The sequence below is a fragment of the Falco naumanni genome, chromosome 6, assembly GCF_017639655.2.
Source record: "Falco naumanni isolate bFalNau1 chromosome 6, bFalNau1.pat, whole genome shotgun sequence".
Taxonomy (NCBI): Eukaryota; Metazoa; Chordata; class Aves; order Falconiformes; family Falconidae; genus Falco; species Falco naumanni.
The window spans coordinates 5,566,436-5,587,883 of record NC_054059.1 but is presented as its reverse complement, the minus strand read 5'-3'; the positions used below and the strand labels follow the sequence as shown (position 1 = coordinate 5,587,883).

The 21,448-nt window shown below is 42.6% G+C and overlaps 2 protein-coding genes across 6 annotated transcripts in view; one reads left to right on the top strand and one right to left on the bottom strand.

Moving 5' to 3' along the window:
* Positions 1 to 12,875, top strand: part of ORC3 (origin recognition complex subunit 3) — a 52,419-nt gene extending 39,544 nt beyond the window's left edge. Inside the window, exon 19 of one of the 3 annotated variants that reach the window (XM_040597541.1) lies at positions 10,713 to 12,875. In XM_040597541.1, the coding sequence (XP_040453475.1) occupies positions 10,713 to 10,727 (15 nt within the window). In that variant the 3' untranslated portion in view covers positions 10,728 to 12,875. The other 2 variants (XM_040597540.1, XM_040597539.1) reach the window with 2 other exon arrangements.
* AKIRIN2 (akirin 2) lies at positions 4,075 to 21,173 on the bottom strand. 3 transcript variants are annotated; one of them, XM_040597553.1, is made up of 5 exons: positions 20,505 to 21,173; positions 9,571 to 9,714; positions 8,851 to 8,985; positions 5,038 to 5,109; positions 4,075 to 4,759 (listed from the first exon to the last, which is right to left on the bottom strand). In XM_040597553.1, exons 1-5 carry the CDS (start codon positions 20,707 to 20,709, stop codon positions 4,749 to 4,751), a joined length of 567 nt encoding a protein of 188 aa, XP_040453487.1. In that variant the 5' UTR covers positions 20,710 to 21,173; the 3' UTR covers positions 4,075 to 4,748. The 3 variants fall into 3 exon arrangements, with proteins under 3 accessions (XP_040453487.1, XP_040453486.1, XP_040453485.1); XM_040597552.1 differs by having other exon boundaries at positions 8,851 to 9,000; positions 20,505 to 21,171; XM_040597551.1 differs by lacking the exon at positions 4,075 to 4,759 and having other exon boundaries at positions 4,766 to 5,109; positions 8,851 to 9,000; positions 20,505 to 21,172.
* Positions 21,174 to 21,448: the final 275 nt, after the last annotated feature.

Here is a 21,448-nt window from a genome sequence, read left to right as displayed (position 1 = left end):
TCTCCACTTGCTCTGTTGCGGAGACACAGAACGCTTCCTGCTGCACCTGAAGGTGGGCCCGGCTGTCAATGCTGCCAGGAAAATGAGTAGTTTATCGGCCTTTATACCAAACATACAACTTGGGAAACGTAACAAATGAAAACTCGGTGCAAGAATTTTTAGGATCTCAGCAGAGCAACTGCCCAAGTTCCTCTTTTCCACCAAGACGCAGTGGTAAACAGGATCCACTGTTCTTCACTCCTGAGACCAAGCTAGGGGACGGGTATCACAGTGCCCTTTATAAGTAAGGCTTTCAAGCAGCGATAGGAAATTGAGGAATCTGGGGGGCGAGGGGGGATGCTGAACAGGCCTCCTCTGTCCTGCCCTGAGACTCACCTATTTATCTCACAAAACCTTGATGAAAGGGAGCAACCGCACAGCCACCTGTCTGGCTGATGTGCAAGAGGACACGGAGCCAGGCACCCTGCACAGCTGTCCTCTGCCCGCCTCCCCTCCCCTCACCCAAGGCACGGCAGGCCCACACCACCCACCTTCCACATCTTTGGAGGGGAAAAATACTTGGGAATAAAGAGAAGAAGCAAGCCTCAACAGTGCGTGGTTTTTAATCCCCTGAAGTGCAGGCAACATGACATTAAAAACCAGAAAAATTCATAATGGCTGTTTCTTCCCTTTAGTAACATAAATTTTGAAGCTTAAAATCATGTTTGTTATGCTATACACAGTTTCTCAGGATCAAATTTTTAATTCAGTATTTGGCACTTCAGACTAAGATGTATGAAGGAAAAATCCTTGACTGAAATTATATAGAATAAGTACTGTGCAATTTCATTTTCTTCAGCAAGGAGGGCAGGAAGGTCGGACAGTTAAAAACAAACTCAATTGGTCAGAAATTTAATTTAGTTTGCAGTTTTTTTCAGAGGCTGGACTTTGCAGTTGGGAGTCCTAGGTGCTTGGAAGGAGCTTAACATCACTAATTCTGAACAACATCAGCAACAGCAGAGATCCTACAGCTATCAGAAAGGACCTTGTGCTTTTTCCTCCTCCAATGAAATTCTGTTGCTAGGGGTCTAATAACACCAGGCTTTCTCTTAGCAGATAATCTGGCTGTATAGTAGGAATTTTACATTTGGCACCTCTCATACAATTTATTTTAATACTTTTTGTTGTAAATATTCCAAGCTCGCCCTCACATACCTTAGCTGAAACACGCACGGGAGATTTTAACTGCAAATATTACGTAATTTTACAATGTTGGTTTCGAGAACTGTCTGCACAGTAATAACATGTTCTGCAGATACTCCAGGAAACCTGTCTGCAGTGTTCACTGAAAGCAACTGGGAGGGAAAAAAAGCGTGTTTGCATCACGGTACTAGCTCTGAAACTTAACAGAGTCTCACATCTCTGAACTGGTTACTGGTTTGTATTCTTCAACAGCTACCATCTTTCAACAAACTACTGCCAAAATCAGACCTGAAGTAAGGTAACTTGTTTGAATAGTTCACCGTTTTACAGATACTGTTCTCCAACAACACCTCTTTACACTGCTGCACTACTGGTTTCAAACACAAACTTTTCATTTATCTTGGTACTACAACAGCAGTAAAATACGAGAATAATCCAGGTGCCTCTAAAAGCCAAACGCTCATCCTCACGTTTTTAATCTCAGAGAATGGCTTCCAAGGCAAAGGTCACAAGACTGGCTAACAACAAGAGCATAAACTCTTTAATACTTTACCAGCCTCGTTTTTTCCGTCCCCACTGTGGAATCACAGAGCAAACTCCTTCCCAATTCCCAACTCGGGAACGGAGAGAGCTTTCACAGGAGTTTCTAACCAGAATCTGCTAATGGTCTTGCTGTTCAGGAGTACGCAGGCAGTTCTCAAGCATCAGCTCACAAGATTGCTTCAATCTCCTTCCTTTTCCCCCTTAAAAAGTGCTGAATAATCTTAATGGTTATATGCTTTCACATCTAGACAAAACAAACACACAATCGGGACGTACATGCTGCTTTGTAAGTACACAGTAACTGAGATCTGCTTGAAAAGAATTTACACATCACTGCCTTAGAAACAGGTTAACCAAGATCTTTGGTATCACTCTGAATTTGCAATTAACTGCCCTCAGCTTGCTTGGCTTTTGGATAGACTGCAGTTACATACAGATGGCAAAAATATTCTCTTATGTGTCCACCACAAAATGCAGCAGCAAGAATCGAGCAGTTACTCATTCTTACCCATTTCTACCTGAAAGCCTTCGAAAAGGCCCTCCAAAGCAGGTTTGTTTTTAAGTACTGGCCTGCTCCTCACAGCACCCCATTTTTTTCAACAGCAGCCAAGCAGCCAACCATTTTCCCACTGAAGATTAAGTCACCTGTTGGAACAAGCCATTCATGTGAAATTCATGGCATAAGGTACTGGCACCGAGATGAGGAAAAGGAGCCAGTTTAAAGTCAAGTCTAAAGACAGAACAAGCAGCAGGTTAAAAAATTAAAAATTTTGATGAATGAATCTTTGTTTTCAAAACAGGCACAAATTAAGTGTGCAGAATACCACACCTGTGATGCATAGCACCCACGGTGGCATTACATTTAATCTGCCAGGAGACTGCTTATTATGCATTAATTTGGAGCAGCACAGGAGTGGCTGGGAGCTAACATGACGTCACTTATTTATAGTAACTCCTGACATCCCAAAGGAAATAGTAAGAACAGTGATGATGCATCAGGATGCTGGAATTTGGGTAGTGGTCCACCTGTAAGTAGTGGTTTTCCTACCCAAGGCAAATTAACAATAAAGAGGAGATCAAAAAATGAGCAGCAGGAAGGAGAGGGACTGAGAACCCTGAAGCAGACAACAGAAATTGCAGTCCCGGTAGCTTTGGTTTTATCTTCTGTAACATGAGACCCAAGAGGGGAGTCTAGCAAAGCTTTCCCATTTCGGAGGTTCTGAAAATACAGTTAAAAGAACCCAAATATTTAGCTAAGACAGGTTTCAGGAAAGGAGAAGAAAAGAATTACAGGGGTCCTCGAACTTTTTAAAACAGGGGGGTGGTGTGCGGATGAAGTGGCAGGCAGTCATCTGCGGCTGCTTGGTTTCCCCCCCAACCCTGGCGGGGGGAGGGGTGGGGGCGGCGGGGGTGGGTCTGTAAATACTGGGGGACAGACCGAGGACCCTGGGGGGGCCATATCTGGCCCACAGGCTGTAGTTTGAGGACCCCTGGAATTACATGGTTGGTGGTGATGTGCCCAATTCTGAACCTGTAATCTCACTACTAAGTCAATAAAAATTCACCCAGAGCTACAGCTGATCAGTGGCTTCTCTGGTATCATAAGCATCAGCCTGAGCCAATTAATGCACGTATCTACCAACTGAAGTTTCGACTGCATTTCAACTGAAACTCTTCCATTAACCTGACGTGGTACAAAGATCTAATACACAACAGACTTCCACTTAACCATAAGCTGACAGTAAGTTAGAGAAGACAACAGTTTATAATCAAAGAATTACTTCGGAACTGCTTTAGAGTCCCCAAAGCAGGCGGCCCAAGCCATTTGGTCAGCAACACTTCTACCCCACAGCGCACAGATCTCGACTTGCCACGTAACCCACAGCAAGCCTCAGGCGGTGGCAGCCAGCACCGATACAGCAGTCGGGAACAGCTGAATGCATCACCCAACAAACTCCTAACCCTGAACACACCTTTAGCTCTTCCAACACCCATCTAGTTCCAGCCTGTGGTGCAAGCGCCTGCTCTATCTTACGAGATTTCCTTTGATGTGTCATTTAAATCTGAAGCAAGACAAGTGCAGCTGTTGAGTCACCTGTGGCAAGTTAAATCAACTGTTTCTTGTCAGTTCAGTACCGAACGTGCTTCCACAACAGGAAGCAATACAGCCAGTCTAAGGAAGATTTCTTTGCCTCTGAAGAATTACATGGTTTTCATCCAGCCTCTTCTCCTGATCTAAAATTCTGATCCACCCGCTACTGCTAGTAAATGAAGTTTTCATTTAAACACTCAGATTTAAGTTTATTCATACACAGCAAAAGTTCCACCTGCATATTAAAAACAAACAGATTAGAAGTAAATGTTTTATTCTTCCAACTAAATTCCAGTACTACAAGGGCAGTAAAACAATGATACACTGAAAAATTGCAGCAATAAACATTTGTTAAAGACTGATAGAATAAATAAAAACTACAAAAATGAGAAATCATATAAACCCATTCTTAACCCCCAAAAAAGTCATGGAATACAGAAATGCCCTCCTTCACTATTTCACAGGCAGTACTGTGGGCTATTTGCTTAAAATTGTCCTGGGATTACATTCTAACTTAACTGTGATTACAGTTTTGTTGTAGTGCACAGTTATGAAAACCACACTAACTTCAGTCAGAAGTGTCATTCTACATTTTTATTTACACAACCAGTGAAGGGCAACTTCTAGAACACCAGCTTTAATCCTTAAACTTTTTCAAACTTATTAACATAAGAAGCCAAATTGTAATGATACAGCAAATGAGGCCACTGGTATTATTACAGGTAGCAAAGGTCCACATCCAGGTGGTACTGACATCAGGGAGCACTCCAAAACCAGTTGCTGCATAAGAGTGGTTGCCACTGACAAAAGCTTGAAATAACCTGTGTTCACAGGGGGAAAAAAATATGGCATTGCTGCAAGTCTTTACTGGGACAGCTTGCAACAATAGAACAGGGTGTATAGGGCAGCCCACATATGCAGAAAGTGTGATTCATGAAACATCTGGAAAGAGAAGAAAAAACCAAGAGTTAATAGCTCTATCACAAACCTGCTTCAAAAATAAAAAATACCACATTATGGGAGACAGTTCTAAATGTTTTAAAACAAAAACTGCATTTTATCGGCCATCTTCCTTTCAACCTCAAGTCTTCCATATTACCAATTTTAAGTATTTTAACTTGGGGCCTCACTGAAGCTTAACAACAAACAATGGCCATTTAAATTATTAAACATTCAGTAATTTAATGCTGCTACAGGAACCAGAAGAAATAGATACTCACAACTGGCAGGCTGTTCTCCATATCGTCGCATGATCTGATCATGCGTGAACTTCACAAATGCATCATATTGTTCTGCAAGCACGAAGCATTAGAAGTGTGAGTATACTGAATTTAACTTAAGCTGAAAAATATTCAAGGCTACTTTTTTATACATACAAATCATCTAAGTTTATCACACATCCACTACCAGTAGTTTTACACAGCTCATAGCTGCCATTTCCTTCTCACCCTCAAGAACAACAATGCAGCACATGTCCTTAATTAAAAGACTTTCCTTTACAAACTTCTGTAACAGGAAAGAAAGTAATATGCACCAAGAGAATTATGCTGCACATACACAAAGACCTCAATATACCTAACACCTGCTAAGTGCCACGGTACTGTGAAGGAATCGCGTGCCCATTTCACAGACCTGTAACGGGGGCACAGTAGTTAAGCAAACATGGCAATAAAGTCAGTGCTAGGGTTGGAAATGTAACTTCTCTCTGCTGCTATCACGACCAGATGTAAGAAAATGGATTTAATGAAATGGGAACACGGAAGGACAGGAAAGGGACTTGCTGTGGAATTAGAAATTCTTTTCAGTGACCACCAGAAAAATCAAAAGCAAACAACAAACTAAAAGGATGAAATGCTAAGGGACTTAATACCCCACTATTAATTCCAGTGGCAAAAAGTAGCAACAATAGGAGACAAATAGTTGACTGTGGATTTCATGAAAACGGCTACTATGTAATCTGAAATGAAATTCAGGTATCAAACGTACTGACTTGGCTTTGAACTAAGCATTATTTCCCAGAAAGATTATTCTTTCTATACACACATACATACAAATACATTCGCAATATTTTGTTCAGTTTTAATATTGCACTCATCAGCAGGATATCACCTTTCAGAATTAGCAAATTGAACAAGGAGAGTAATATCTACCAGATGCCGCTCCTCTCCATTCCCCTTCCTCCCTTGTGGAAAAATACATGTGCAGCAATGTGGGGTGTTCTGAGAAAAGGGCAAGGTCAAAGAAGGCAATCTTCAACCAAAAATGCAGTTACATTTGTAGTGGTTCCTAGTCCCACAGGTTTGCCCCATTAAAGTCCCCATCCTCTTGCAGGGATGAGCTTCACCTTCGAAGTAAACAGGGTATCAGTAATCAGCAAGCAGTGCAGCACCAGCCCAACGTACGGACCTGACCCAAAGATCTACGGACATTCACCCCTGACTGACGGGGCCCAGGCTCATGGCAGGTTCCCCTCTGCCCACCGGCAGGACCACCGTTTCACTGCAGTTCTGACTGATGGCGTTTCAGCAGCCATCTGAGGATCTTAGCCAAACAACAAAATAACACGAAGAGCAGACTGAAGGATCTGTTGCCCAGAAACCATTTCCAAAAATAACAGCAGCTAGAACTTTTCCTAAAAGTATGTATTAAAGGCCAGAAACCAACTTGCAAGCTTTCTTCTTTAAAAGTTTAAGTCAACATAACACAGTTGCTTTACAACATCGTCTTTGTTAAAACTACGGTTTTCGAAATTTAAAGAATCCACCGTTTCCAAAAGTCCCATCTTGTGGCATTCACATTCAGAAAGCTAACCTATCCAAAGTAAGGGCAACCTACAATGAACTATTTGAAAATCTAAGGGAATGCTTGTAAAGATACTTACATCACTAACATCCCGTATGTTTTTAAAGTCATATCTATTTTAAGTCAAAAGGTGGCTAAATCACATGAATACAAATATGATTACGTCTTGACCTTTAGTGTAGAAAAGCTGTTTTTCACAAACAGATTCTAGAAAACCTTTCAAGCCAAAGTTTCACTTAGCCCCTATACTCCTCTGCTTTTAAAATCTGCAAAGGATCTTGCAAACCCAAGTTTATGCTAACACAGCAGTTTCAGGTAACAGAGGTAAGAGGAGAAACCAGGGCATTACAGTAATCTGAGTTTTCCATTTATCACTCACTCTGCATGAAAGGCAATTCTGCTCACAAAGAACACAGAGGAAGGAAAAAAAAAGGCAGTACTTGGCTACAAGAGAACAGTGATTCAGAAAGGAATGAGGAAAATATCCAAGGTCCAAACATTCAACTAAGTCACTTGAAAGAAGCTATTCAATTGACATTTATTACAGAATTTCCAGTTACGTTTCCACTGACTTCACTAGTTTGTAAGAACGAGCATCACCTTACTGTACAGTTTAGAAAAGAACATAATCACTCTGTCAGCAGAAAAACATAACTGGCCTTCTGTGTAAGGGATCTCTTAATTCTCTCTTTCTGAATTCCCATATAATGCTGAAAATGTATTCCTGTCTTGATATATGGGATGCAGTAACAGTATCTTTCTTTTGGTGACCACCATCCTAAGAACAAGCAAGTCTAACTCATCTCACTGTAAACCACAACCACACAAACAGAAACCATCCCCTGCCCTTCCCAAAAACAAGAAAGAAAACGTTCCTTTTGGGACTGACAGATGGAGCACATGCAAGGAACTTGCTAGAGAGGTTCCTGCTTGTAAAGAAATACAAGTTTGTACTCATCAAGTGTATGGAACAAATGTAAATACATCTGGTCTTCAAATGGTTATTAAGATCACCGCTAACTGAAATGCATTTAAGAGAACACAAGAAATGACCCAATTCCTAACATACATAAAAAATGAGAAGAAAAGAGCTCTACAGAGTCCTAATTCATCAGTCTGAAGCAAGTTAAAAAGAAAAAACACAGAAATGGAACATCAGGCCCAAAGCAACAGAAGTATTTACGGCTCTAGTTATAGTTGTAAACAGGCACAGATTGAAGAGGGACTTACAACTACAGCAGTTTCTTACATAGCAATGGCAGAGGAGCAAGCACAAAACATGAACAGGTACGGGGACAATACTGTTACAGGCAACCCGCGAGCCTGACACAAGTCTGGTGACTTTCTGCATGGGCCTGTCTGTAAGGTTTTATTCCCGCACCTGAAGAGATCTGCAAACTTTAATTCTGATGTCTTTTCAGATGGGAAGCACAGCAGCCATGGCCATTCAAAAGCAGGCTTGCTGCCGAAAGTGCACTCAGATGTTCACTATCATCACACTAAATACTGAATTAGACACAGAATCGTATGTGAAGGCACCTACCTCTAATGCACCAGAATACAGGTGCTCAAATGCTAGCAAGATGCTTTTAAGTAGAGGACTCCCAACAACTAAAGAAAGGTCACGTTTACAATGCTGACATTAACATGATCCTTAAGGAAAGGTATGTTGGCATCAGGTGCCAAAACTATCAGCTGAATGGTGTGAAATACAACAGTTCAACATAGAGCAAAAATGCAGCTGAACTACTGATGCTTACGCAGATACCAAACACCACTGGCAGCAGCGTAATGGTAAGTACTGGGAAGAAAAAGGGAAATTTTAGGTACTGCCATCTTGCCAAATTCCAGAAAAAGGAACTCCGTTCCCAAGCAGGGGAAAAAAGTCTTTCACAAAGAGCTCTTAAGCCAGTAGAATAGAAAGTCTTTCTGGCTAAAAACAAAATAAGGAGGAAAGGATCAATTCAGACATAGCAAGAGAAAGTTCTATCTGAAATAAAACCACTGTTTCCACTGATTAGCAATACCCAGGAGTCACAGTTTCTATCCAGGGCAGCACAGAAGAAAAAAAAACCATCAAAGAGACTACACGTAATTTTTTCTGTCCTGTATGCAATCTCATTCCTTAATCAGATTAGGTCAGGGGAAAAAACCACAGCGTAACACAAAAATGAGAAAAAGTTTTAAGCTTTCAAACTCATCCTAACACATTACTATGTACTATAGTATACCTGCAAGTTTTGTGGTCAAAATTTCTTCATACTCTTCACGGATTTTCTCTTCACGTTCTTTCAGCAAACGTTCACAGATCATTCCAACTTGTCTGAGAGTAAACAGAGGCTGTTCTTTTTTCAATGGTGATGATGCTGCAGATGAAGTACCTAAGATTAAATATTTGGGCATACCAATTTACACTTCCAAGTCGTTTAGAACCATTTTTAGTCAGTTTTCTTCACATCTTTTACATTAAAGGAACTTTACAGAAGATCTGGGGAAGTCTTTCTCTGCCATTTGAATACTTTAATTAAAGTAAAATTAGATACTCAAAAGGAAGACAACGGACAACATGCACAGGTATCAAAACACCAACAGTGTCACACAAACACTGTGAAAGCCACTTACACGGCAGCTGCTATTTACAAATTTAAGCTTCTATTTTATGTAAAAATTACAGTACAGTGTATTTGTGCAAAGACAGCTGCTTTTCAAAAGCCTATTACTATATTAGTGGCAGGGTATGCAGGATGGTCTCTTGAAAACAGTGCAAGCTTTGTGTCCTACTGATCCTTAAAATGAGAGGCTACGATCTTCCAGATCAATGCTAGTATTGCCAAAAAAAGCAACAATAACTGGTGAGAACATGCCATAAACCACCAGATAACTGGGAAAAATTACTTATGCAACTGGAGACTAAAAACATGTAGCAGAATTACACAAAATTTTCTATATACCTGGCAAAGCTGGTCCAGTAAGGAGAAATGCATGTTGCTGTGCATCAGTAGAACAACAAGGATCTGTCTGCTGGAAGCTATTTTCTAAGTGTCTCCTCTTCTGCATGCGTTTGTACTCCTGTTTTATGTTGTACAGAATTTGTTCTAAAAGAAAAACAATAAAAAATTAAGCCTAAAATAATTAAATTTCAGCATTTCACCTAACTTTATTGCCAAACAGCAAAATTAACAGATGATGAAAGCTTAGCCTCTTAAAACATGGCCTGCAAAAAACACTGTGTTTTACCTAAGACACAAACAATTTAACTAACTAAAAGAAAGGTAACTCCAGACTGTTTTCACCAGGACAACAATAGCAAAATAAGGTCAGGTATTGGTGCCAGGGTACTGCTAACAAAAATAAACAGCGTAAGGTTATAATTTTGGAACCATAACTAGACAACACACATGGATAAAAACTAGGCTATTGAACTTCTACCAGTATTCATCAAAATCCCTTCGTAATTTGCAATCACCTTTCTCCCGCAGACAGCGTTTACCATTCATACAGTTAAGGGTAACAAAAGACTCCAGAATAAAACACATACATGAAATACCATTCCTCTCTGTAGTGTAACTGGCATGTAGGCAGCAAAGTGGAGAGGAAAACACAAGAGTATGCATAATGCAACTACTGCTTAAAATCTCAAAGAGTTGGAAATGAACAGGCAAAATACAACAGCCTTACACATCTTTGACAGCCTCAGATCTATCAAAAAAAAATGCAATGGAGGGATCAATAGTCTCTTTTAAAGGAGTATAGCAATATGTAGTTCAGCATTTGATTGCACTGAATAAAATACACAGCAGCTGCTTTTAATAACCTCATCGCCATTGTAGAATAACAAGGGGAAAAGTAATCCTTGCAATAAAACTATCAATCCTGTGTGCCTTCTCTGAAATTCCACATACCAAAAGGCTCTCGGGTACATCAGTGCCCTAACTACATATCCTCTAGCAATGTAAAATATTTAAAAAAAAAACCCAAACCATTTTCTATTTTTTACAGGAGACCTTCACAGACAGAGACTTCTGAACACACTCTCTTTGTAAGAATTCTTACTTTCAAATATTCAAATGCATTTAAAAATACTTCCCTACAGGATCAGCTTCACTGAGACTTCCAGACTTCTGGCAAAGACTGCTTTCCAAAACTCAAAATACATACAAATCCATGTGATCATGCCAGAGCTGCAAAGGATCTCCACTCAGTACCTTCCTACTTCTGTTCAGCATTTTGCCAATACAATACTGTAAGAACTCAACTAATTTTCAGGCTTGTAAACAGTATGCTATTCAGCACTCATACTTGAACATTTTTCTATTAAGCAACCATGTGAAGCAAGTAATCTGAGCTAGCAGCTTACTCAGTCAGTGGCTGAAGGCTATGCTAGACCAAGCAAACATTTGGCAATTCATAGTTCAGAGGTTTAACTACTGTCGTAGTTCTTCCAATTTCCTAAGTCAGTCTGGGGGCTTCCAATTTATAAAAAGACAGCACACTTGTTTCCAGTCAACAGGAATACCAACATTTTCAGCAAAGGAGCTTCTTGTTTGGATTCTGTCCATTGATTGAGGCCTTGTAGTTTATACCTTTTCAGTCCCATGCCTACAGTGCTTGTACAATTTTCAACTCTGTGAAGAAGCAGCAAATGCAGAAGACATAATAAACACACACAGTAGGGAAATGAGAGAAGGAAACTACGAGAAAGTGGGGAAAAAAGTGCTCAAGGGTGGCTGGAGGATTCATGCTTTTTGTAGGACAAGGTACATACTATATTCCAGCACGGTACGGAAACACACAAAATCAGGTTAAACCAAGATGCAGTCAGGCTTCCAAAATTAAATAGAATCCCATGTGGAATTTGTCATGTGCACACACAGTGAATCAGTTGGAGAATGGCCCTGCATTTTACTCAACAGCATCATGGTGGTAAAATAATACTTTTCCTCAGACTCGAGTGCTGTTCTAGCTAAAGCAATACTGCATAATTTTGAATGGTAACCAAATTAGCTCGTGAGATAACATCTGTCCTAAGGCATGTCTACACTATGAGAAATGCGACTGTAAACATTCACACTGTATTTACATTAACTGAAGAATGTAACAGACCATGCACATGGTCCTGGGCATACTTTCCAAAATCTGTACCACCTGCAAAAACATCAGCCAAATTTCAGGTATAACAGCTTTGATAAAAATTGTCTCTGCAGCTCTCCATTATCTTTCTGCAGAAATGTTCTCATCATTAAGAAAAAAAAAAAAACCTAACTAGATTCTGGTCAATGGATAAACCTGCAAGAGTTAAAACCACCAATCATCATCCAGGTTACCTCCAGCCCTAAAACCCCCTGCAAATTAAACAGGGAGTAATTCAGTGAAAATGTTAAAATACCAGCCAGAACAGATGGAGCAAAAGCAACACGGGGACAGGGAGAGACATGGAGGGGAAGCAGAGAAATCACGTACTGTCTTTGGGGCAACAGTAACAACACGAACAGAAAATTAAGATGTACGCACCAAGGACAGATGATTCTATTCCAAATTATATTAAATTGTGGACACAGAAGTATGAGTGATATTACAGTAACTTCATCTACTTCTGATCTGGCAACACTTTAACTGGCCATCTTCAAATCCTGCTCTGAAAAGCAAAAAATCTCAAGAAATGCCACCGACAGATACATTGGGAGATCCACTTATGGTAAAGGTATAAAACCAGTGAAGTAGGATGGAGGAGGGGGCTATTTCAACATGACAGTACACTCTACATTGCTAACAGGCATCAGGAGAAAAAGCCTGAAATCTGTAGCCCTGACTCATTGAGCATGTGCATAACCTGGTTTGGTAAATGCTATCCCTCTATTTAGTCTAACTTAGAAGATTTAAGGCACTATTACTCAGCACAGAGAACTGGACTACAAGCTCTACTCAGTACCATGCCGCTAGCAGGCAAGAAGATGACTCTGAAAGCGACACATCTTATACCTCCTGATTTCCACCATTTCTAAAATGGAGATTAACAGTCAAGAAACACAAGTTTAACACCGCACCAAACTGTTCAATGACTTCTCATATGAATGATCAGACTGGTAATGCTTCAAATCAAGCAGGCATTTTTGCAGCAGCCAAGACCGAGTTGACATTTTTATTAACCTGCAGTGGCATGAAATCTTTGACTTTAAACAAAACTATTTCACTGTGAAGTGAAATGTAAGCTTGCAAATATTTATGACTGATTTAAAATGAAAATCTGAATGCCAAATGGATTTAGTTTTGGGGTTTTTTTTAACAGTTTGGAGAGTAAGAGTTGATTAAATGCACCGAGTTACTTCTGGCATTTACAGTTTTGCTTAGTAACTCCACGGAAATATGTTTGATGAACAAACAGATTCTATTCTTTTTTACAGGATCTCGGCACTTGAAAGACCTCATGCAATATTAGGGCAGTGCAAACCAGACAACTTTTGAACAACACCTATATGGCAGACATCTAACTGTAAAGCTCTTTAAAATTCTGGCCCAGTTAAACAAAGCTTAGTTAGAGGATCTCATTCTCCAACCTAGTTTTGCTTCCAGAAAGCCTTCCTCCCTTTTCAAGTTCATTTTCTTAACCTCTCTTACTTCCAATTAGCTCTATTTTCTCTACAGTTGACTGGCGTCGAACGCAGGACAGGTTTTCCTTTTTTAATGTGTTCCTCAATGCGGAAGGCCAAACCGTCTTATTCCACAATTACACACATTTTAATTAACAGTTATTTTATACATATAGATCTAGAATCTGAAAAGTACATTCATTAAAGAAAATCTAAGCTAAGTGAGCTTCTCTAAAACTATAGAACTGAAGTGAGAACTTGAAACATATATTAGAAGCCATTAGATATTTTAAATAAAGACTGGCATCCATCCTATAGGTACTTAAGTTCAAATCAGACATGGTACATCAAGCAACAATTTAATTTACGAGATGACAAAAGGAATGTATTTAGTAAGATCAAACATACATCACTGTGGCCTACCCTCAGTTTCTTTTTTGTTTCACTTTCTCCCCTGCACTCAAGTGTTCCCTGCTGGTTAGCGGTACCTCTGAAGGCACACAGCTAGCTAACAGGAAGCACCAGGCAGAGCTACTGTAAGAGAAAACCAGACTTGCTGAATCTAGGGTAGTAGCAAGAAAAAGCCACACTGCTAACATGCTGAAATGAGTTAGTACTTCATAAATGACATTTCAAATTGAAGATGACTACAAATCCTAGCCTGTTACACAAGACTGTATTATGCCCAAATGAAGACAGCTACTGTCTCACCATGACCACTACAGGTATAGGAGATTCAGTCAAATACACCTGAATGTAATGAAATGCATAGATACTCTTTTTTTTTAATCTCGAGCTCTGTGTACAAAGAGCATAAAGTTGAGTACATAGATTCATTAAATACTGCATTAAGATAAAGGACAGCATTCACACCAGTGTTCTTTCAGGATCTGAGATGTGATGCAGGGAATCAAGACTTCACATTTCAGCCGCTTTGAAGAGAGGATGAAATGTGAAGGGGCAAATCAGAATTCAAGTTTGACATCTGAAATATGATCTGTCACATTAATGGATTACAAAGTCAAGTACTCATTTCCAAGGAGTGATGTCTTCTTACTTCCTTTAATTCATGATAAAAAGGCAAGTTATTCTTTTTCAAAGTTCTGTCATCTAATTACTTCATCCTGACCTGTAATCACCTAGAAATTATGTACAAGGGAAACAGCAGTTCAACTTGAAAAGGTAACAAGGCAAACAATTATTTTCTCCATTTTAATAACCGCTTATCAACTATGAAGGTGCTTATGAAGGTGCTGATTGTTTCCCCTGCAGGATTTTTTTCTTTTGTTTCATTTTTAAACTAGCAATCTCTCATCTCAGTTCCTTGCTTCTCTCATTTAGCTGAAGGAAACTTTGGCAAAACACATAGGAAGGTGACTCAATAGGCTGAAATCAGAGTAGCAGTTTTCCTGACCTGAAATGGAACCTGAAGCTCAAGTTTCAGTTTGCAGTGTCACCATTCAACGTATGCATTCAAACCTGAACCATGCCTGAGATCTCTTCTAAGTGAATCAATCAAATGCTATCCTGATGTCAACTATATATGTCTTCAGGGATTTCAGCTCCTGTTAAGGCAAAACTGCTTCACTGTCCTAGTTTGAATTTATAACATTTCCACCAGGCCATCACCCTGATTCAACATCCAGTCGATGCTACCACATTCCTAGCTTTGCTCTCCCCACCAGACTACCGACATACAATGTTAACTTTAAGAAGCTAGCTACCCCCAAGGGCAGCACTGCAGAAGAGCAATGGGTAACTATTCTTCACCTTTTCTATCTACTTAACCAGGGAATCCACAGGTAGAGACAAAATTAAAATAATCCAGATATTCCTCTCACTCTCTTGCTTTGGTCACAGACATCACTCCCTTCAATTAAGTTTCTTCATTAGTCACGGTCTGTAAGATTTCAGTAATAGGATGTATACTTTTGGAAATCATGCTCACCTCAGAGGAGCATACTCTAAGCCAGAGAGAACACTGATAACGGGGTACATGCCAACACTTCACAGCCAGAGCCTATAGCTACAAAACGGACAGAAGCAGCTCACAATGGACTCTGTAGCACAGAGCTGGCCACCTCACGAGATCCACGTACTCAAGGTCTCAGGCTGACAAAGGTTCTGGATCTCCCACAAAAAGCCCGATGCTCACATATGTGTTAGCCCATTCTGCAAATGTGTTATTTCAGGAAATCCCAGTTCTCCTGATCAAGGGGTTAAGGAATGAAAAATAAACCAAGCAATGCAAAATGTATTAGGCATAGCAATTAGATCTTTCTCTTCACATAAAAAAAGTCACATTGCATTTATCAGACTTCCCACTGAAACAAAAAATTGCTTCAACATTTTATGACATCTACAACGAAGGACATTTAACATTTACAGTCACCACAGGCATCTACATAGAAATTTCTCATATAAATTAAATTATCAAGTCCAGATGCAGCCATTACATGCTTTTTCTTTCTTCCCTCCTCCCCCCCCTTTTTTTTTTCTTTTCCTGAGGGGTGGGAATGTTTTGGTTTTTAAAATCCTAATGATTTCTGCAGTACTGGAGCACAATGAGAGATCTGGCATCTTGCCAAGATAATTTAGCAATAAATACACATGCGGATAAATGTTAACAAAACAGAAATTAAGCTGAAGGAGATGCAGCACTACCAATACATCACATTCCAAAGCCACTAGATGTGTTCATTTAAAAGCCAAACCTGTGCTTGGCCCCTGTCTGACCAAGTTTCAGACAGAAGTAGTTCAGTTTGCTCAAGAGGGCAAATGAAAGGTCACAGGAGGACAAGCCTACAGAGAAGACTTAACAGTTCTTCCTAATCAAAAAGGTCAAAGTCATTTTCCTGCACTCTTTGAAAATCTGTGTTTATTAGATCAATTTTTTTCCAGATTATTCTGTAAAAGAAAAAGGTATACACCAAAGACAAATTCAACTACCTTCTGCTTGTAAAGACTCCCTCATGAAAGAGGCACTCTTAAACCAACTCCATTTGCCATACAACTGCCATTAGAACAGCAAATACAAATTATGCATACTCATTACTAAATACTGCACAAATTCAATACTTTCCATATTCTGTCAAGCATTTGACATTCTCTCTGCTTGGATTTCAACCAGTGACCCGAGTTGAAGGACTGCTCTCAGTAACTCCACCCACTACAATTTTTGGTTTGCAACATGAGTTGCTGGGAAGTGCTGAGGAAGATCAGTGTTTCAGATGGAGGAAAAAATTGCATGTGCAGATGTAAGTTTGCAGATTTTAAAGTGATTTCACAAACTCTTTTTAAAAACAACATTCTTTTCCATTTTACAAAGTTCTAGCTGCAAGTTAACCTGATTTTGGATGAGGAGTTTGGAAGAAAGCTACTGATCCCAGTTTGTCTTAGTTACCACTTACCATGAATTAGGGGATTTAAATCCTTAAAGTCAACATTCTCTCTCCCTTCTCCCCCGCCTCTGTTTCTTTGGACTTGTTTCTCATACAGCTTCAGTCTCAGAAATATCCAGGCATGCAGGCTAATACTGTCCTACCTTTGAATTTAAAAAACAACTTCAGTGTAGTTTGGTTCCCCTTCACCCTGAACATGATCTTTCAGCAGGGTAAAGCTGCAAATAATGGTTCTAAAACATTCAGCAGAGAAGAGAAAAATAACACTGCCACTGCTTCCTCCTTTCACCCTCTAGAATTCATTAAAGAGCTTCAAAACAGGACAGCACCCTCAGGACTTCAGAGGAAACCGAACATGTACAATGCATTACGCCGAGGCATCCAGACCCAAGCACAGTTATTCTGACCATACAGAACAGCCTCATTTATAGCTAGAACTTAGATGAAAAACTCCTTAGAGGAGCCACTCTGTCAAAATTCAACCAAGTCTTATTGCCAGGCAGATACATTTTGCACCACTTACCATGAACACAGTTTTCAAAGCTTACTTCAAGATGCAAACAATGGTACCCAAAAATAGGCAAATATACTCAAGAGCATGCTCAAGCCAGTAAGCACAATTCTGCAGAAAGTATAGACAGTAAAAGCCACAAGTACAGTTTGGCTGCCAAATTCATTGAGAAACTGGAAGTGACCTAACAGCTGTTCAAATAACCACAAAATATCAGAACACTCTTGCGAGAGATAAATTTCATCTTGAATAAGACTACCCCTTCTCAAACAGACATATCGTTTATTTGTCTATGATCACTCTATAAAGACAGCTGTTTTCTCATCCGACTACCACAATGTATTCTTATTTCAAAGCACTCCCCTCAATCAATCCATATTCTGCTTCCAGATTAATTCATTTTTTAAATTATTAACCATGTGGTAAGAAGTTCTGGTACTGATATAGTCTCCATTTGGTGAAGTTAAACACCAGGACAAAGTATCAGGTGGAAGAAAAACGCTTAAGTATGAACTTAAAATGAAGTATCAGCATCAGGTTTTATATCCAGAGCTCTAATTTCATATGAACATTGATCTTCATTAAACAAAATTCAGACAGACACTTTTTTCATGCTGGAAACCTAAGCATTACAGTAACGTGCTGAGAAAACCTTAAGTGAAGTCAACTGAATTCTGGCTATTGTTACTAAACATTTTTTAAATCCAAATGGAATTCTTTTCACACAGAGAGCAAGATTTATCTGACCCAAATGTAGACATCAGAAATGGTCATGCAAATTCATTGTACAGTCAATGCAAAGCAATACACATTTCTGCAGCTCACTTTGCCCCATCCAAAGTCAGAGCTCTAGAACGTACCATCTGTTTCTTCCAACTATCAAGAAAACCACAAATTATCAGGTCAGATGTACATTTATAAAATTAGAGATGAATCTCACGCCATCTTTCAAGTTGCCCCTTTAAAATGATAAGCTCTAATTTGTTCACTGATGGTCGAAAAATATACACAATGTCGTAATACCCCTAAATTCAATTGAAATTAAAAACTAAGGGAGCTGCTTAACAGTCGCAGTTGCACTAGCACTGTATAAAGGGGTTTTTTCTTTTAACAGAAACCATAGAGGGAGCTTTTAAGCAAAACCCATGTAAAACTGAACAATTTATAAAGGCTCCAAGTTTTCTCAGGAGCATTCAAATGCTGTACAAGACATTCCGATTTACTGTCCTTCACTTTTCATTATACTATAGAAATGGCTTACATAAACTACACCCTTGTCATCAGTACAGAACCACCTTTTGACACAGATTACCACCTGCACCTCTGGTTTTCTCAAAAGAAGATGAGAACTGTATGTGACCAGTTTCAGTAACATTTTATTTCTTAAGACCTTCCAAATCATTAAGATAAGAGTTCAGGTACTATCTCAAATACTGGTGTAGGTTATCTCTGCCGAAAACTTTATTGATTTGTCTCCTTTCAGCAACACACATTTACTGGCCAGACAATATCTGTATTAAATATTCTTTAATCAAATCCCAAAGAAGCAACCCAAAAGAAATCCTTGCAATGAAGCAACACTTAACCTCTACAAAGAATCAAATTAATTCTGATTTTAAACATCTATCTCAAAGTATACGTAATGCCTCAGCCTCACTGTACCAGGGAGTGCCATCCATCACAACTCCCATCCCAGACCGCTGACTCATTCAAGATCTTTTCCTAGAGGTTCAAAAAAATATCAGGTACTCTGTATGCCCTCTATATATTTCCACCACAGCATTTTTTTATTAGTTGATTAAAATCTGTACAAAATTTATATTCTACTGTACAGCCTTCAGAACTAAGAATATCGAAACACAGCACTGTCCTACACGAAGGAGATGGGAATCTGAAAAGACATGTAAACTTACTGCTTGGCAATACTAGCAGTAATCCGGGCGCAACTTTCATACAAAAGGGAGTACGGAACGCAACAGCAGAAGGAATTCAGCTGCAACAACTGCAGAGGGCTTTTTTCCTGCACACAAAGGACACACATCCATACCTCTGCGCTACAGCCACTCACGGCTGCGAGCTTAACCGTTCTTAAGTGCATTACTGGAAGCTACCCACTAGACTAACCGCAGCAAGGGCCAATCAATCCTACGTGCCCTGCCAAGATTCATTCCTTTCTTCTCTCCCTACTCGCCGGTAAAACGAACTCTGTTTATTTTTACTTGACAATTACACAAGCAGACCTGAAGCTTTTAGGGCCACCGGTTGACTCATCTCTCACACGTTAAGAATGGAAAGGGGGGTTCGTTCTCGCCCGGTGTTTCCGAGACGAGGAAACTGCCCGATTCCATTTTATCTGCCCTAAAGGCAACTCTCACCCTTGCACACAATCGCTTTCATCGCTCGGTTTTCCTGCGAAACTTTAAGGATGCCAAGAATGGGTCATCCGGGACGGTGGCCCGCATTAAGCGACTGGAAGCGGAATTACCCCTTTGTTTTATCTGCTTTTGCCTTTTCCCACTGGCGTTTTGCCGGTGATTGATGACAGGCCGCGCTCCCCGCCCTCCCTCCCACCCGCCCCCCCGATGTCTGAGCAACGGGAGGAGGTGCCGCCGCCTCGGCTCGGGCAACGCTCGACCCACCGATCATGGCTGCGAGGGATCGATGGGGGCCCCGCCGAGAGGGGCTGCGGGCGCAGGCTGGGAGGCAGCCCCGGCCCCGGCCCCAGCCCCATCCCCGCCCCCGGAGACACCACGGCCGCCACCCCCACCCCCCCGCCGCCGCCCCCGGCGTTTCCGCAGCTTGACTCGCCCCTGCGGCTCTCCTTGCCATAGCCAGGCACCCGTGGAAGAAGGGGGAAAAACCCTCCGTGCCCGGCCCCGACTCGAGGAAAGCCGGCCTCCCCCTTCCCTCGCTACCGGATCAAGCCTCCCCCACCAACAGCCCCCCTTCCTCCGCTCTGGTCCCTTTCTCCATTCCTCCCCCACCCCCCCCGACCCCTTTCCTATGGCCACCCGCCCGCATCAGCACAACCCGCCCCCCCCTTCCTCCCCGTCCCTCCTCCCCCTCTCCTGCTGCAAACGGCCATTTCTATTGTGTCTCCGCCGCGGCGGTGCCAAGCCGAGCAGGGATCGCCCCGGCCCCCGCCGCTGCCTGCCACACAGCCCAACAGAAAATGGCTGGAGGGGAACGCGAGACCCACCCAACCCTCCCCTCTTCTTCCTCCCCTCCCGGTCGCCTCCCCGGCCCCTGCCCTGCGCACCCGCCGCCCCTCTCCCCCCGAGGTCCCCCCGCCGCCGCCCCGCAGCCCCACACCCACCACCACCCCCCTACCCGGCACAGCCGCCGTCCCGGGGGGCTGCCGGGCACGGCGAGGCCGCCTCCCTCACCTGTGGTGAGCCGGGACGAAACCTCTCCGAAGGGCGAGGGCTCCATGCGCAGGTATTTCTGCGGGGAGGCGGCGGCGAAGGAGGACGAGGCGGCGGCGGCTGAGGCCGGGGCTGACAATGGCGCACATCGCCTCCGCTTCGGGGACGCCGGGCTCAGCAGCGGGTCGAAATCCAGAGTCCTTTTCAAAGTGGCGCCGCAAGCCATGGCGCGGGGCGGCGGCGGGACGGAGGAAGGGGGCTCAGAGCGAGGGGCAGGGGAAACGACGGCGGCGGCGGCGGCGGCAGCCGGCCCAGCCCAGAGGCGCTTTCCCCGCTGTCTGGGGCGGGCTGGAGGGGAGGGAAGGGAGGGCGGCAGGGAAAGGAGGGGGCAGCTGCGTCAGGGCCTCCGCCGCCTCCCTGTCGGCCGCTCTCAGGGGAGCGGCCCCGGCCCCGCCAGCGGCTCCGGCTCGGCCGGCTAGATCCCTGCTCTCGCCGCCCGCCCTGCCCTGCCCGGGCCAATTCCGCCCGCGTCCGGTGGCCGGGCGTGAGCTGGGTCGAGGAGCGCGGGGCCGGGCCCGGTTACCCAGGCCGCGGCGACCGATGACGAGCGATGGCGGCAGGGCCCGGGCGGCGGCGGCGGCAGCTCTCCCCTTCGACTCCCAAACCAACAATATGGCGTCAATAACAACGCCGCGGATTCAAAAACCAACCCTCCGCACTGCGCCTGCGCTCCGGGGCGGTGGTGGCCGCGGAGTCTCATGGGACTCGTGGTTTTCCCGCCCCGGCCTCGCGGCTCAACGGCAGGGCGCGCTCTGGGGCGGCGGGACTCCAAATCCCGTCGCGCACCGCGCCGGCGGCCCCGGCTTCCGTGTTCTGGTTTAAATCCCCCCTCAGAGGCGGTGGTGCGGGTGTGGGTTAGGGGACGGGGTTGTGGCGCTCGGGGCGGCGGCGGGCTCGGAGCTCAG

Coding starts and splice junctions, on each gene's coding strand:
- AKIRIN2 (XM_040597551.1), bottom strand. CDS start 20,709: ATGGCTTGCGGCGCCACTTTGAAAAGGACTCTGGATTTCGACCCGCTG. Junction 9,001..9,570: donor TACTGGACCAGCTTTGCCAG/GTATATAGAAAA, acceptor ATTTAATCTTAG/GTACTTCATCTGCAGCATCA. Junction 5,110..8,850: donor TTTGACCACAAAACTTGCAG/GTATACTATAGT, acceptor TCGTGCTTGCAG/AACAATATGATGCATTTGTG.